Here is an 11,544-nt window from a genome sequence, read left to right as displayed (position 1 = left end):
CCTCGGGATTAACTCCGCTACCCGACATCAAGATCGAAGATTCCACGGTTCAGTCAAATTCAATATCTGGGCTCACTGAGTATGAGGCTAATGGGAGATCTTAGAATCTCACCTTCTTCCGTGGTTCTTTTTTGAGATTGGGTCCCCAGAGCTCATCGGAACCATTCTTTTATGGAAGAGCGGCAGCGCTTCCCATGGTAACCAGCGGACTATTTTTTTATCACATCAGTCTTTTCCTTCAAGGTTGGCTGCTCGGGTTTGCTCGGGTTTATCTGATATCTCTCCTAGACGTGGGACTGCACATTGCGCAGAGGGCAATCAGTAACTACCTAGCTACGGCCCCTCGGTGGGCATATTGCCAATGCAGCTACCAGATATCCCACACCCTGAATATCATCATTAAAAATCCTCATATTGTCTTATGGTTGTGAATTCAAAGTACAAAGTTGTCACCCCCTTCTATCGAGTGCTACAGAAGTAAGATGAGACATATGGCTTAACTAGAGCTAGGAGAAGATACTTTGGGTCGTAGTGCTCGATCTTGGGATGTGGTACACCATGAATATCACACACCATCCCGAATCTTGGGATGCAGAATGTCGTTGCTCCCAAAACGTTGGTGGCATGATTCCAAATCCCCCGGTCCCTGTCCCAGGGGTGTACGAGAATACTCCCTTGAGCCTTGTCAGGATCAGCCCCGGTGTCCAAATCTATATATAATAAGGGGCACTGTCCTGGTCCTGCTTGTTATCCAGTGTCAAAAATAGCAAACCGATATCATATCGTGGTCTGTGCCTATCAAAAGACAAATTCCCACACACATCCAAAATTTCTATAAAAAAAAAAAACAATCGAATCTTACAAAGGTGCAAACCTTCTTCTTCAATACCGCTGGAGCCTTGTTGTTGCTCCATCCACTGCTCTCGCTCGTGTGCCCGAAGGCACGTGGATAGTTAGTTATGTGGCGCAACGAATGCTCTTCTTAAATGCCGGCCCTGTCTCTGTCTTCGAAACAACAGCACCATCATCCATATAGCTTAAGGAAGTTGGTGATTATCATACATCCATCCACTCAGGAGAAGCAAAACATAGCAGGCAGAATCTGTGGTGCTGGAACCGATGAGGACTGCAGGCGGGGACGGGATTGCCCGAACAAATCGAACAAGAGGCCCAAAGGGATTCGCCGCGGTAACAACTCTTGGGCACTCGCCTTCTGGCTGGGCTCTGCGAGGACAAACAGGAGGACTTGGCGCCAAAGCATAACCAGACCAGTGGACGTACGTCCAACCGAAGCTGGAAGAAGAGCCGCCATATGGCCCACCCCCGAAGAGACCCCAGCCAGGCTGAGATCCCGGTCAAGGTTCGGGACCCACAAAAATTATACCCAGAGACAGATGGTATTAGAAAAGAAGAGGTCAACAAACAGAGCGGGAAAGGAGGCGGCAACAATTAAGAGCTCGTGATGAGTGTCATTGAACAGATCGGCCTTATATAGAGAGAGATACCCAGGTAGATATATAAAAGTTCTATTTATAATTCTTGAATGTCTGTGTTGGGTCTTCGTGTCATGCTGTTGCCAATTTTATCCTTGCCTGTTCTATCAACATAGGCTGAGAACATGAAGTAGACACCTAAGGCACCTAGTACATGCCTTACCGAGCTCTTTCATATTTCCCTTTCTCTTTTGCCCCTAGGTGATTCGTTACTTTCTCACATGCAAACTGTTGACAGACAGCACAAGGGGGACCCTGGGAGCCCTGGGAGCCCTGGAGCCCTATACAAACGGCGTTTTGGGGGTGAGCTAGCTTAGCATAGCTAGCTGTCTTCCAAGTTGGCCATGGCCCGTTTGGCCCAGCGTGTTTTTAGCATCAGACCCAGCTAACTAGTTAGCTTCCCCAGCAAGTCGTCTTTGAGTTAAAGCTCTTTCCCATGTCCTGAGCCCTGTCTTTTTCAACTAAAAAAAGAAAAAGATAAATAAAGTTACGAACCAAACAAAAGGCGATGTTTTTCTGCGGCTCCTGGGTCATCACGTGAGGCCTCCGTGGTCTGGCCAATCAGACAGCCCAGAATTGTCAAAGCTGTGAACAACGGCCTTTTTTTTTTTTTAAAAAAAAAAAAAGTTAAGTTAGTTACTTAATTCAACTGTTGTATTCCGCATGTCGCTTCGCCAACAACAACACCGCGCGCGCGCATCTGCATCTGCATCCTCTCTTCTATACCTATAACATAGACACCTCTCGCTGCTCTCGCTGCTCTCTCCCCTCTACTGTCTGCCCAGGGTGCTCTCTCTAGACATCCACCCGGCAAATACATAGCATAGCGCCGGGCTAAGGTGCCCAGGGACCCAGTGTAGTTACTTGCGAGGTAGTGCCCGCCTGCCCAGCTGCCCAAGGTGGACAGCGATCTACAGACAGAGGTTACAGAGAAACAAGAACAAGAACAAGAACAAGATCCAAAGGTCCAAGAACCTCCACGAATCCAAGAAACCATGGTTTACATCCGCCAACACAACCTCCCCGCCCTGCGCACGTACCGCTACTCGGGCGTCGACAAGTCGCTCGTCTCCAGATACGTGCTCAAGCCCTTCTACACACATGTCGTCATTAAGTGTTTCCCGCTGTCTATGGCGTGAGTTACACACGTGATTGTGATTCGTTTGCCCTTTTGTTTTTTCCCCCCCTTCTGTTGTGGTCATTTTATTTTATTTTTATTTATTTTAATTCATTTGGGACTGCAGGTTGGGAGTCAACTGTCCACTTATACATGGGGGGTGAAGAGCAGAGGGGTACCAAAGGGGAGGGGGGGGGGGCCCGAGATATGTATCCATGAAGGATCCATGATACATACATTGCACATCGGCTCCATACCATTGGGAGATGCTTCTTTTTTTTTTTTTTTTTTTTTTTTTTTTTTTTTTTGTGTGTGTTTCTTTTTGTTCATTGTAATGTTTCATATCCTAACCTCACACTAACATCTGTCACTTCTCTTACGCACTTCTAGACCAAATGCTGTAAGTGGACGATGCGAATTAGGTCTTTCTTAACCCCCCCCCCCCCCTCTTCCTGGTGACGCCACTAAACATATCACATCATTTTGTTGTCTTTTTTATATTCGCTCCTTTTGATATTCCCTCCTTTTCTTTTTCATTAGTTTTCCCCCTGAAAAGCCTATCGAAAAACTAACATCAAATTTATCCAGATCACACTTACGGGCTTCGGTTTCGTGGTTATCAATCTCCTGACTCTCCTATGGTATAACCCTACCCTTGACCAGGACTGTCCACCTTGGGTCTATCTTAGCTGGGCTGTGGGTTTGTTTCTTTATCAGACTTTCGATGCCGTCGATGGGACTCAGGCGTATGTGTGCAACGATTTTTAATATGTTTCCATGCATGGGGTTGCTTGAAAATCCCTTTGAACAGGGTTGCTAGGGGAGGGTCATGACTTGGTGCTAATTGTCCATTGCCATGCACAGACGGAGAACTAAGCAAAGTGGACCTCTAGGCGAGCTTTTTGATCATGGTAGGCATTTCGTCTCCCCAGGGAAGATCGTGGATACTGACGTTTTATCCAGGAGTTGACGCCTGCAATACCGTACTGGAAGTCCTCATCTTCGCGGGAGCAACGAATTTGGGGCAAACGTGGATTACCGTATTGACTCTGTTTGGCTGTACCTCCCCCCTCCCCCTATTATCACCCACTATGTCCATCCTGGGAGCCCTGCTGACATTCCCTCCAGCGGCATTCACATTCTACGTCCAGACATGGGACGAATACTATACCCAAACCCTAACACTAGGCATAATCTCCGGCCCCGTCGAAGGCATCCTCACACTCTGCACCGTCTACGCCACAACGGCCATAGAAGGCGGCGCAAGCTTCTGGCACAAACCCATGCTCCCAACACTCGGCATCGGCCCCTCAATCTCCATCCCGCCATCCCTCTACAACCTCCCCTTCACCTCCTGGTACATTGTCTACGGCGCCTTCGTCCTCCTCTTCAGCACAGCAAGCAGCATCCACAATGTAATGAGCATCCGCCGCCAGCGCGGACAGGATGTCTACAAGCCGCTGCTGGGCCTGTTGCCGGCACTTGCCATGTGGGGTTTGGTGGCTGGATATTTGTACCTGCAGCCGGTGATTCGGGAGAGGCATCTTGTGCCTTTTTCTATGTTTGTGGGGCTTATTAATGCGTATTCTGTTGGGAGGATGATTGTGGCGCATCTGGTTAAGACTGAGTTTCCGTATGGGAATGTTTTACTTCTACCGCTTGTTGTTGCGGTTGTGGACGGGGTTGCGGGGAGGGTGGGGTTGTGGGAGAGTATCTTGGGGGTTGAGAATGGGGACGGGGAGGGGTTGTATCAGGTTGCGTTTTTGTTTATGGCGTTGGGGATGGCGGTGGGGATTTATGGGAGTTTTGTGGTGGGTTCTTTTCCCCCCCTCCTTTTCCCCCTCCACTCTCTTGCTTCTCAAGTGCGAGGAGGAATTTAATATCGTGTCCTTGATCTATCGCAAACTCACTCTGTGCTTAAATATAGTTCGACGTCATCACTACCATCTGTGACTACCTGGATATCTGGTGCCTGACCATCAAGCACCCATATTACGAAGGAGCTGAGAAGGCGGAAGTGGTGATAGAAAACTCTTCGCCGAAACCGAAGCTGTCATGATGACGATAATGATGACTATGATGATGACGGTGATGAAAAGATAAGGATCTAAAATAGCAGGGGACCTGTAGGTGCGAGCCGATCTGTATCAGCCTTTTCATGGTTTTTTTAATACATGAAACGGTTCAGAGGGGATGGGAACTGTGGTCTGTGAACGGGTGAGTTATACATATGTGGTATATGGGCGTTGGAAATCGCTCCGCCCTCCTCATCATTCAAGTCTTTTTTTCTTTTTCCTTTTCTTCTTTCCTTTCTTTCTTTCTTTCTTTCTTTCTTTCTATCTATCTTTTCTTTTTCTTTCCGTGTTTATGTTATCGTGTTGTTCTCAATATCAACATTGCCTTCTATGTTTTGCTTCTCCTGAGTGTATGGATGTATGATAATCACCAACTTCCTTAAGCTATATGGATGATGGTGCTGTTGTTTTCTTTTGCTTTTCCTTTCCACGTCATTTTGTTTTGTACACCTCCAGTCTATGTATATTCTATGAACCTGTTATTGTCCGTTTTCTTTTTTCTACTTCTCCTAGTATCTCATCAGATATCCCTATAAATCGCTGCTACGTTGTATGTACAGTATACGTTTTCTTCCTCTTATAACGCTGATGCTTTTTATCTTCTTTTTACTTTTCATTTTCACGCCTTGTTTATTTCCCGTTTTTGCCCTAATGAATACTTGTCGATCTTTCAATTACAGGTTATTTATATGCGTGGAAATGAGAGGGTGAGTTGATGGCTAGTCATTGTGAAGGTGTGTTAAATGTATGGCTTGTATAATGGGTGGATGTCTGGTCATATTTCTCGTGCATTCATAAATGAGAAACTGAATGGATTGCTGCATTTGAAGACCAGGTTAGAACTTGATCTGAGAAAGGAAGAGAAATGGGATTTTTCAAGTCATAATCGTACATCCATTTCAGTTACAAAGGCAAGTCGGGGGTATCACACTTACACACACACACACACATATACACACACAGAGTGAGAGAGAGAGAGAGAGAGAGAGAGAGAGGGAAACCAAATCATACAGCAACAAATATACTGGTGAAACCAGTATGCTAAACCTAATCTTCGCCCGATATTCCGCGAGTGCGACAAGAACATATCACGAGAAAATCAAACGGCCATCACGCACAAAACAATTCTCTTTTTATTTTATTTTATTTTACTTTATTTTATTTTTATTTTTATTTTATATATTTTTTTTTAATGGAAGCCTATCAGCCTAAACACATAAGACCTCATAACTGGCGTTCGATAATTCGTTTACCCAGGACAATGAGGTGCATTGCCTACACCTGGCTGGCCTGCTGTAGAGATACCGGAAGGCAGGTTCGCAGCCGAGTGCACCCCGGTAAACACCGTTTTCAAGTTCCCATGTGCGTGGACACCTGCAAGGAATGTCGCGCCGGGGACTAGGTAGACCTGTGGTGGATCGACAGTACCAGTGCCCGGGTGAGTTAGGGGGGAATTGTTGTATGCTCCCCCCGGTGCCTGGTCCGTGTCTGCACCAGGTCCAGCGCAAGGGCCAGCACTATTGAGTTGAAATGGGCTTGGGGTTTGGGTGGTAGATAATTTTGAAACTTCGCTAGCAATCTGGTGCTGGTGGGAAAAATAGTACGGCGCTTGGCTTTGGCTTGGTGGGACGGGTCCCATGGGCCAGGCGATCATTGGCATCATTCCTGGGGCCGCTTTAACGTGGCCTACCTTGGTGTGGATGTAGGTTGTGGTGGGCACAGGGGCCCAGCAGGCCTCGTGGAACATGATGCGGTTCTTCCTCGTCTACGACGAAACGGAAGCCTGCTGGGTTTGGGGGCTGAGCATATGGTGAGGGGACGCCGCCATTTGGAGGGCCCCACGTTGTAGCATGCGAGGTTGGGAAGGTGTGCTCCAGGTCATGATTTTGGGAACGTACTGGGCAGTGATTTAAAGGGGGATCGATGGGAGGTTGGAAGTTCTTTTAAAAAAGTCATGGAAGTATAGGTGATATCCAAGAGTATGAGAAAGGAGGGCACCAAATTAAAGCCAGAATCCAAGGGAGATTCTTGGTGTCTTTATAAAAAAAAAAGCATCCTACTACAGTAGAAGCAAATTGTCGGTGATATCTATTTGATTTTGCAATATCCAAAGATTCACTTGCTTGTATCTGCCAGGGCATTCATACTGCTTGTTGTTCTCCTGCACGCAACGGAGATTGTTGGTGAATATAGAACAATGGCAAAGAAGGCCCTTAGTTTGTTGTGGGGGTCAACATTATACACGATCTCAAGTAGAGGTTCAAGCACCAAGCCACTGCCACCCAAGCCACGACCTTTTATACGTCGTATGTTGAATGTTCAACAGTATTGCGTTCGTTGAAAGGTGTTCAGGGGCTGGAGTTGATATTGCGGCTGAAATAAAGTTACGCTGACTCAGCTTTACCACGCTAAGCCCAAAACATCGGGCTAAGCGAGTGCACAATTCCGCTGTGGTAGCCATATTAGTCATTCAACAATCTCCTCCTCCCGCCCAAGATACACGAATCTTCTCAGTCTCCTCATCGCCGCCCTCCGAGATCCTCTTTATCGACCCTTTGAACTTGCTCGCTCCGACTGTCCATCTCGACAAGTTCATTCCACAGGTCATAGCATCGACACCGTCTCCAAGCTGTCAACATGGTAAGCTCCTCTCTGGTCGTGTGATGTGCGAGACCATGTCTGGTTATCATCACTTATTATTGTTATTCACTTATCACTTACCGTCTTTACCTAACCCCGCCCTCTCCGGTATCGACAATTTATTATTATTATTATTATTTATTTATTTTTTTTTTTTTGGTCAAGAAGCCAACACTAATACTCATTTCCACCAATAGGTTCTCGCGGTCGATCTCCTCAACCCTACGCCCCAGGCGGAGGCCCGCAAGCACAAGCTGAAGGTACGCTATAACCTCTCCTCTCTCCTTTTCGAACCGTTGGCATGCACAGGGATATCATATAGACATGGAGATTATTCCAGGCATCAATCAGGTGAACTAACATGCATTTGATCTAAAACAGATGCTTGTGCCTGCTCCTCGATCCTTCTTCATGGACGTCAAGTGCCCCGGTTGCTTCACAATCACCACTGTCTTCTCACATGCCCAGACCGTCGTCATCTGCGCCGGCTGCTCGACCGTCCTCTGCCAACCCACTGGTGGCAAGGCTAGATTGACCGAAGGCTGTTCGTTTAGGAGAAAATAGAGAAGAGGGGGGGGGTCCGCGCCTTGAATGATGATGTGATGACGATGGCTGTTGTTTGATAAAGTAAAAAATCACCTCAAAGTTATCGGGAAATAAATCGAAATGGCGTTTTTAACTTCTGTCAAATATCTTCTGGTCGTCTTAATTTTTTTGCTTTCATTTTCTTTCATTTGCATTCTAACATCTATTTTTTTGTGCTCACCCTTCGATACGATCTGCTGATAGAAGATGGAAATATCCGCTTCGATTTTTTCCCCCAAGTGACTGCCACAAAAATAATAATGTGCAAAAAAAAAAAAAAAAAACACAAAAAAAGACACAAAAAAAGACACAAAAAAAAACAATTAAAAAAAAAACACAAAAAAAGACACAAAAAAAGACACAAAAAAAACAATTAAAAAAAAACGATTCAACTTGCATACAGGCATGCTCGCGTTCTTTTTCTCTCGCCCGACTATTACACGGCAAACCCCAGAAAGAAAGGGAAAGAGAAGGAAGTTCCAGGTATCTTGCAAATCAGAAAACCAGTTCTGTAATTGTGTACCATTCTGTGCATCTTGCTTCCGGCTTTTGGCAGGCAAACAAACGATAAAAAAAACTTCAAACGTCAAAATGTTCTCGCAGCTTCGTTTACCCCAATTTCCCTACCAAGATCAGCAAATATCAACAGCCAAATAGGCCCAGAGATCCAAAACGAGATATGTGGAAAGCTGCCTTGTATTTCATTCAGTGCTAGGCTTGCAACGGGAATGGTTTAGTGATTCATGTCAATGGAGTTCGCCAAGGCAAACACTTTTGGAGAACTGTTTGATCCGTTGAACATCCACTGTAGATGCGAGTTTACGAAAAATGAATGTGGAGATGTATAAAATAGGATACGCAGGGTAGGGAAACTATATACAAAAATACTATCCAATCGCTTCACCAAAACCAACCCCAACCCCAATCACAACTACTTACCCTTACTGCTGCCCCCATCTCTCATACCCGCATCCACCTCCCAACCTCCACCCCCCGTCTCGCCGCCCAGAAACCTCGTAGCATGCCCCAACCCTTCCAGCATATTTTCCACAAGCCCCAGCACCTCCTACCCCTATCTCTTTCCCTTTTCCCTTCCTCCCCAACCCCCCCGCAACCCCATCCAAATCCACTGTCGAACTTCTCCATCTCTTCAACATCTCCGGCACTACATACCCAACATATATCTTCTGCGGATGCTGCATAGCCAACGGCCACAGATCCTCCATCCACTGAGCCTGCGCCATTAACATTGCAAACAGTTCAGGCCAAATCAGGCTTGTCTGGATGCGCATCTCACCCATGTACTTCGGGCGATTCCTCGGGCCGCTCAAGGCCCTTGGCGGGATCAAAATTTGTATCGACGGCGAGGAGGAAACGGGCGTCGAATTGTGTGGGGGAGGGCGTTGTCGTTGTCGTTGTCGTTGTTGTTGTAGTTGTCGCGATGTTGTTGGCGGAGTTGTAGGAGGAGAAGCTGGCGGAGTCAAGGACGAGGAATGAGTTTTCGTGCATGCCTCGTGGGAAGCCGGGGGAGTCGAGGAACTTGGAGAAGTGTCTGGTGTCGATTTTATTTATTAGCAGCTTGTTTTACCCTTTTCGCCAGGTAATACACAGTTTTGTCTTTGTCTCCTTTCTCTTCTTTCATTTTGGGGGACTGTTGTGACGTCGATGTGCGCTATACATACTCTTTTGCACCATCAATGTCATCTTCCGCAAGCCCCAACTTCTTCCCGTCAAACGGGTGCAGTTCCAAAAATGGCTTTAGGTCCTCTGCTCCGTCGATGCCGGAGCCCCAATCTGCCAGATCTTGTTTTATATTATTCAAAACCATAGACCAAACATTATCATGAGCCGTGTCACCGTCATAGCAGAGCCTGTAAATTACAAACCCGACTTTGCGAACAGGTTTATCTGTGCTCGCAGATTCACGGATGCCTCTCAATACATCGCCGATCCATGGCACAGGTGAAAGTAATTCGGGCTCTGGATGCCATTGAACCCTTTGCCGTGTGTTTTTCTGCTCCTCAAGTTGAATGTTAATGGTCCGGTACAGGCGGTCTTGCGCTGACTTCTCTGTTTTGCGTGCGGGTTCTTTGTCTGGGCTCCTGACTAGGTTTTCTAGCATATATTTGGTCATGTTCGTTGTAAGGGTGTCGAATTTAAATTTATCGAGATATGCCCCACGGCGCGTGCCTAGATCTGGGCTTTGCGTTTCTGGAACTTCCTCGGGGGGTTGGGGTGGTATGCCCTCTATAGCCATTCATGGGCATGAAGATAGTATAATCAGCCTCCGCAGCAAGCCCGGCTAGCCTACGCAGTTTGTGCACGATGGCCAACTGATCCGGGCTTATAGTATCCTTTAACACAGGACCCTGTGTGCGTATGTGTTGGAGGAGCGGCTGTCGTAGGTCGTCAATGTGAGAAATAACCCAGTCGTGTGCGCGCCGTGTCATGACCTCGTAACGGACACGAATAAACTCTTCCCACAAAGCTGCCATTTTAGCTTCTTGATGTGGTCCCTGCTTGCTCTCAGAACGTCGCAGTCCATCCAATGCGTTATCGAATTCCTCCAAGTGGTCATAAATAGAGTTGAATGTGCCGCGCATATGCGAGATATGTTTGGGAACATTAAGGTAGTCAAACGCAATGATAACAGCTTCGATATATTGGCAGGCATATTCGAAGTTTTTCGGCCTTATGCAGCTCCTTTTCACGCCATTGGTTTTGCGATAGAGGAACCATACACTCCCATAACCGAGTCTTCATGGCGTGCACCGACTTATCCACTATGGTGAGACGGCTGGGATCCTCGTTTGAATCAATGCTAGTAAGCAATAGCTCGTTGACGGGCAATTCCAAACCGTTATGTGGGGGAAAGGCCCATTCCTTGTAGGGAATGATAGTATACATGACCTCTTTTTCGGAGAAGGTAGGCAAAGTGGTATTTTCCCCATTGGGCAGCGTCCCGTCAAAGGAAAATGTCAAGAAGGACAAAATAGCTTGCGGCAGGATGAGACGGGCAACTACAATATAATGAGCAAATATAAAATAATGTAAGTTGGGATCTATATACATATGTATATATGTATGTATATTTTGGATGGAGGTGGTGGTTATGGTCTCGTACCGATAAATAGCTTGTCCCGGTGAAAAGAAGGATCAAACGGGTCCAGAAGGCCAAAGGGAATGGTTTCCAATTCGTTTCTCCATTTAGTTTTCAAGGGCAGTTTTTGCAGCAGTTCTTGAGCATCGGCAAGCTTGAAGTCTACCGAAGGAGACTTGGGATCCTCGTTCTCCCCGGTCATGGGGGCATTCGCTGTGACAATGCAGGGAAGTTGAAGCAATGAAAGAAGGACAACATAGCTTGCGCATATAGCATGCGCATATAGCTTACGCATATAGCTAGTATATCCACACAGCCGGAGAGGGCTGGTTTATATCTCATTCTTTACGGCTTCTCTGAATCTTCCAACAGCGGTGGCATTTGAAATTCGAGGTCAAGCAGCTGCGAGGACCGAAGGAACTGGTTGTTGTTTTTTTACTCCGCCAAAAAGAGCCCAGTAAAATAGCCATGTAGCATCGCTATATAGCTTTAACCCGAGACTCCTCATTTCCGCGAATTCCAGGCCTCGAAATC

The 11,544-nt window shown here is 46.6% G+C and overlaps 4 protein-coding genes across 4 annotated transcripts; 2 read left to right on the top strand and 2 right to left on the bottom strand.

Annotated features, from left to right (window-relative positions):
* Positions 1–2,488: 2,488 nt before the first annotated feature.
* On the top strand, positions 2,489–4,669 carry PAAG_05948 (aminoalcoholphosphotransferase; the record flags this gene model as incomplete). Its single annotated transcript, XM_002792114.2, has 7 exons — positions 2,489–2,628; positions 3,001–3,010; positions 3,199–3,356; positions 3,475–3,521; positions 3,574–3,669; positions 3,739–4,421; positions 4,538–4,669. 7 exons carry the CDS (start codon positions 2,489–2,491, stop codon positions 4,667–4,669), a joined length of 1,266 nt encoding a protein of 421 aa, XP_002792160.1.
* Positions 4,670–5,934: 1,265 nt separating this feature from the next.
* Positions 5,935–6,432, bottom strand: PAAG_05947 (hypothetical protein; the record flags this gene model as incomplete). The annotated part of the gene is made up of 1 exon (XM_002792113.1): positions 5,935–6,432. The coding sequence occupies one exon, from the start codon at positions 6,430–6,432 to the stop codon at positions 5,935–5,937; it is 498 nt and encodes a 165-aa protein (XP_002792159.1).
* An 890-nt stretch (positions 6,433–7,322) lies between these two features.
* On the top strand, positions 7,323–7,889 carry PAAG_05946 (40S ribosomal protein S27; the record flags this gene model as incomplete). Its single annotated transcript, XM_002792112.2, has 3 exons — positions 7,323–7,325; positions 7,523–7,585; positions 7,707–7,889. 3 exons carry the CDS (start codon positions 7,323–7,325, stop codon positions 7,887–7,889), a joined length of 249 nt encoding a protein of 82 aa, XP_002792158.2.
* Positions 7,890–8,851: 962 nt separating this feature from the next.
* On the bottom strand, positions 8,852–11,212 carry PAAG_05945 (hypothetical protein; the record flags this gene model as incomplete). Its single annotated transcript, XM_015845733.1, has 6 exons — positions 8,852–9,139; positions 9,216–9,462; positions 9,593–10,157; positions 10,222–10,613; positions 10,663–10,930; positions 11,035–11,212. 6 exons carry the CDS (start codon positions 11,210–11,212, stop codon positions 8,852–8,854), a joined length of 1,938 nt encoding a protein of 645 aa, XP_015699959.1.
* Positions 11,213–11,544: the final 332 nt, after the last annotated feature.

Source organism: Paracoccidioides lutzii (assembly GCF_000150705.2).
Source record: "Paracoccidioides lutzii Pb01 unplaced genomic scaffold supercont2.16, whole genome shotgun sequence".
NCBI lineage: Eukaryota > Fungi > Ascomycota > Eurotiomycetes > Onygenales > Ajellomycetaceae > Paracoccidioides > Paracoccidioides lutzii.
This window is presented reverse-complemented; position numbering and strand designations above follow the sequence as displayed.